We start from the raw sequence: 5,012 nt of genomic DNA, 5'->3' as shown, positions 1-5,012 counted from the left end.
AGAGCTTAAAACTCTAATTGCAGTGTACCAAATAATTTTTCTTTAAATATTTAGTATTGTTAAGAGTTGAGAGGAGTTTAAAATGTTTAGATTAAATTCTATTAAAATTATTCAAAAAGCGGCTTTTAAACATCTAATAAAAAATATTTCCATTTAAATGCATTTTAAGAATTTTGAAAGAACTTTTGAAGTGTTATTTATTATGCAATCGATCGGACTACTTAAATTTTCGATAAATTATCTTCGATTTTGTCCACTTCAAAAAATTCTCTCCAAGAAATCGACCTCACCCAATGATTACAATTTTTAAAAAAATTCATTGATGAATTTTATCTTAACTTTTCCATTCTTGGCTCATTATACTTTTTATTAACTATATTCTGATTTAAAGTTGATTAATTTATAAAATAAACTTGAAATATTAATTTAAAAGACCATGCTATACACTGTATGTCACATTGTTGATAGGCCTCGGTAAGTTTAGAACTAGTGCCTTACTCGTTTCTAATAAGATTTAAGAATAAATGTTTATTTTAAACATTATGTAATAAAATAAAAAAATATTTTAATAATATTTAAATTTGTTAATATCATGATATTTCACTAAAAAAATCTTAAAAATAATTTATTGTAACTTATTATTAATATTTTGATATATAAATAATAAATTATAAAATATTTTTACATAAATAATATTATTTATATGCAAAGCTTAATTTAAATATATAAACTATATTGTAAACATTAAAGTATAATCATTAAGAATTCAAATATATATTGTTATACATTTGAAATAAATTTTAATAAAGAAATAAGTATATACCCTGTATATGTTGGTGAAGATAAAATAAATTTATGAGAAATTAACGAAGGCTTCACGGTGTGTAATAATGTCATTTTCTTTAAGGTTCTATTCGCCCCCACCTATAAGGTTCTATTCACCCCCACCTATATTTCAGTGTGTAAAAGAGTTAAAGAAAATGAACCTCGAGCATACAATGACCCTAATGATTGTCTACATTTTGCACTGACGAAAGCGATCCACTGAATATTGAGTGAAACATAGCAAGAGTATCAATTTTTGTAAAGAACTTTTACAGTAATTCTTTATGCACCAATATTTGAACATGAAAAATGGTTAGAGAATAGAAAGAAGTTTTGTTTGTATGTTTTTTTTTTATTGTCCATGCAAATAAAAGTTTACTCTTATTTATAAGATTTCTCATACCTCTTTACATAGACATAGCTATCCAAATTGCTTATTAGGATAGTCACATGTATTACCAGTAAGCTTAACTATCCAATAGATATATACTTGAATAATTATAATTCTTTATTAACTAATCAAGTGACATAACTTTTGATATTTAATGGACATACCTTATCACTATGAATAATGACAACTCTTTATTAATAACCAAGTGATATAACATTTAGATCACTTGTAGCTTTTAATTGTAACTATTAAAACATTATAAATATTCTAAAAAATATTTCACTAAGATAGATATTACATAATAGACACCAAATTATAAATAATGGTTGAAAACATCATTTTACTCTAAAAATGTTCTTTTTCCAAACGCAAAAGTTAAAAAGTTATAACTTTTGTATTTGGGTTCAAACTCCCTTTTATTTAAACAAATTTTTCACTTGTACTACATGCAGAAGATCAAGAGAAAAAAGAAAAAGAAAATGGCAAATGAAACTTATCTTACTGGACTTTTGGTCTAGCCCATTAGCAATGAGGGTGAGTATTGCATTGGTGGAGACGGAGGAAGAGAAATTGAGCAACAAAAGTAGCGTTTAGATTGATTTGTAGGTGTTCAGAGGTATTTGGGATCGAATACGAGCCTTAAAAGGTTTAAAAATATTAAAATGATTCAGTGGTATTGTTCAGGGTTTAGATATCAGTACCTAAGGCCTCAGATACCGGAACTTTGTCCCTGTACCATGGAATATTACATTCTGCCAAGTTAAATATCAATATCCATAGCAAGGGTACTACGCTCTAAACACCTGTTATGAATTTTTAACCCTTTAAAGTCTGAAAACCGACACCTATACCATGAATATCGAACCTAAGATGTAAGGGACAAAATTTTTGAGTTTAAAACACTTTAAACTCATTTCAAAACACCTTTAAACATAGAAATTGAAAAAAAAAAAAAAACTAAAACTAAAAGACAAACATATAAATGCAAAATTCATTCATAAAACATGTTGGAACTGAATATTCATCCACCAAAATGCATAAAAATCATAATAAACTTTGATAAAACCATTTTTAAGCAACAAGTCAAGGTTTACTATTTAAAATCGTTGGCAAAATGGTGTGTTAACAAAATCTATAAACATCTTTCCCCCGTGTTACGCAAAGATACACGAAGCAATTGATATGCTATTATCAATGGATCCGTATATTGCACTAATAATTAAAGAGGGAAATATTTCATCCATTGGCATAGCTAATAGAACTTTTAATAATTGCAATGGAACTAGTAGAATGACATGTATTCTTAAAGTATATTAAAAGAAAAAAAAACCAATTTTGATAGTGGAATTAGAACTTCAAAGACAAAAACTAGTTGAGTTATTAAACAAAGACACATTCAAAGTGGAAAGTTATACTGATTACACCAAAAAACATGCCTTCTTATTTAACAAGCTGAGTTTATATAAAGGCCTAAAAATGGGTAGTAAATAAACCATCTTATTTGGCTTCAAACTTCTTCTTAAGTTCCATGAGAAAGCAATAAACTTTATATTGGTCTGGCAGAGATTTGGATACACTTTCCCTTTGCATGCATCTTTTAGCCCATGCTACCAAATTTGGGCAGTTTGCAATAATGCTGAAATCCCCACAGGTTTCCAACGAGTAAAACCAAGTGTAGAAGGGAATCAATGCCACATCTGTAAAGCCAAAGCTCTCACCCCCGAAGTAAGGCTTGTCTCCAAGCTCTCCTTCTAGCACCTTCATGCTCTCAATTAGCTCTTTCTTTGCAGCTTCTTGGACCTCACCTGGTGCACCCCATACTAACTTCCCAGTGGGATATATCTGCAATTTTCATATTCAATGTTTAAACAAATACAAGATTGAAGAAAATTGGTTAAATCATACTGATGTTGTAGGGTAAGGTGTAACCTTTTTGTCAGCAAAGTCAGCCCAGAACTTGGCATTGGCTCTGTGATAAGGATGAGAAGGGAGCAGAGGAGATTTGTGAGACCAAACCTCATCAATGTATTGAACAATGATGAGGGATTCACAAACGGGTCTACCCTTGTGAATCAACACTGGGATTTGCTTGTGAACTGGATTCATCTTCAAAAGTAGGCTACTTTTGTTGCTCAAATCCTCTTCCCTTGCTTCATACTCTATTCCTTTCTCTGCTAATGCAATTCTCACCCTCATTGCAAATGGACTAGACCAAAAGTCCAGCAGGATTATATCATCTGCCATTTTCTTGTTTTTACTCTTTCGATCTTTTGCCTGTGGTACAAGTGAAGATGTGTGTTTCTATAAAAGGGCAAATGAAACATGGAGTGAATGTTGTAGAAGTCTCCGGGGGTACAATTCCAGGGCTTTCTTGCCTTGGTACTAAACTAAAGCCACATGTCTCTGTCAAGGGTCCACCCCGACTTTTCATCCTTTAATTTCTCTTCTAGTAGACGGTAGAGTGCAAATAAGAGGGTAAATTCGAAATACTCACTTAGCTATCAAATATTACATTTTTGTTACTAACTTTATTGGGTTGTAACATTTTCATTATCCATTCATTAACTGTGATTACAGTCTTAATGAAATGATGATATAACATGTTAATTCTAGAGTTAATATTTAATTTTTACTATATTTTCAGTAGAATTTTAGACTCTAAAAGTAAAGTTAAGAGTTGATAAATGTGTTATAAAAGTATAATAAAATATTAAAAATTAATTGTTGCAATTGTAAGTTGAAAATTTTTATTTGTAATCTTATGTTATCTTTATTATATTATAAACTAGCTTGTATATCCGTGGGATGAATAAGATGGTTGTATGCATCAATTTAAAATATATAATTATTTTTTATTTTTTATAATGTAGTTTTAAATCATATTAATTTTAAAAAGTTAAACTCAAAACTTTTAATATTTTTATTTAAATTAAATATAGGTCTGCTTAACTATAATACAAAATATAGTTATTTTTATAATGTTAAAATTTAAAACGATTTTGAGAACTATCTTAATGGTGCATTTTTAGTTGCAGAAAACATATGCTTGAATCAATTTGGTTCAAGAAGTAAAAATATATAACAAATCAATATAAAAGGTCAACTTTGTGTTATTAAATTAAAATTTATGGTGTGCATAATAATTTTAATATATCTAAAGAGTGTAAATTGGTTTTCAAATGGTAGAAAAGAAATTACTAATATGACATTTAAAATAAATTGAAATACTTCTAGAAAGTATAATTTTTAAAATTTAAAAAAACAGAAGAAAAGTTATATAAAGGTCTGAAATCTAGTTAACACAAAATTTAAAGCCGCAAGGACCAATGATGTAATTTAAAATTGCGAAAGTCTTGTCTGGAATTATTCAATTAATGTTTATATCCCTTAAATAGGATGATGCTTTTATTTAATACTGGTTTTAATTTCCCCCTTGTGCTATACACGATTTCTAATTAAATTGTTTTAATAACAAAGTCAAAAATCACTTTGTCAATAAAAATAAAACTAAGAAACATAAAAGGGTAAATTACACTAACAGTCACTCAACTTTGAGGTAGTTGACAAAACAGTCACTTTGGTTTCATTTTAGTCACTTAACTTTGAAAAAGTGACAAAACAGTCCTTTTTGCCATTTTCTGTCATTGACGTTACGGCAAAGTGACATGGCAGATGATGACGTGCTTGGTGTTAAAAAACCCTCTAGTTGGCCGGTTACCACCAATTTAACAACCCTGTTAGAACCAATTTAGGGTTTAAGAAGAGAAAAAGAAGAAAAAAAAAAGAAGAAGGAGAA

General features: G+C 28.8%; 1 protein-coding gene across 1 annotated transcript; it reads right to left on the bottom strand.

Annotated features, from left to right (window-relative positions):
• Window positions 1-2,563: 2,563 nt before the first annotated feature.
• Window positions 2,564-3,539, bottom strand: LOC108463234 (probable glutathione S-transferase). The gene is made up of 2 exons (XM_017763174.2): window positions 3,146-3,539; window positions 2,564-3,058 (listed from the first exon to the last, which is right to left on the bottom strand). Exons 1-2 carry the CDS (start codon window positions 3,458-3,460, stop codon window positions 2,714-2,716), a joined length of 660 nt encoding a protein of 219 aa, XP_017618663.1. The 5' UTR covers window positions 3,461-3,539; the 3' UTR covers window positions 2,564-2,713.
• Window positions 3,540-5,012: the final 1,473 nt, after the last annotated feature.

This window comes from Gossypium arboreum, chromosome 13 (genome assembly GCF_025698485.1).
Source record: "Gossypium arboreum isolate Shixiya-1 chromosome 13, ASM2569848v2, whole genome shotgun sequence".
Taxonomy (NCBI): Eukaryota; Viridiplantae; Streptophyta; class Magnoliopsida; order Malvales; family Malvaceae; genus Gossypium; species Gossypium arboreum.
Note: the sequence above shows the minus strand (reverse complement) of the source record. Positions and strands in the feature narration are given on the sequence as shown.

Coding starts and splice junctions, on each gene's coding strand:
- LOC108463234 (XM_017763174.2), bottom strand. CDS start 3,460: ATGGCAGATGATATAATCCTGCTGGACTTTTGGTCTAGTCCATTTGCA. Junction 3,059..3,145: donor CTGACTTTGCTGACAAAAAG/GTTACACCTTAC, acceptor TGAAAATTGCAG/ATATATCCCACTGGGAAGTT.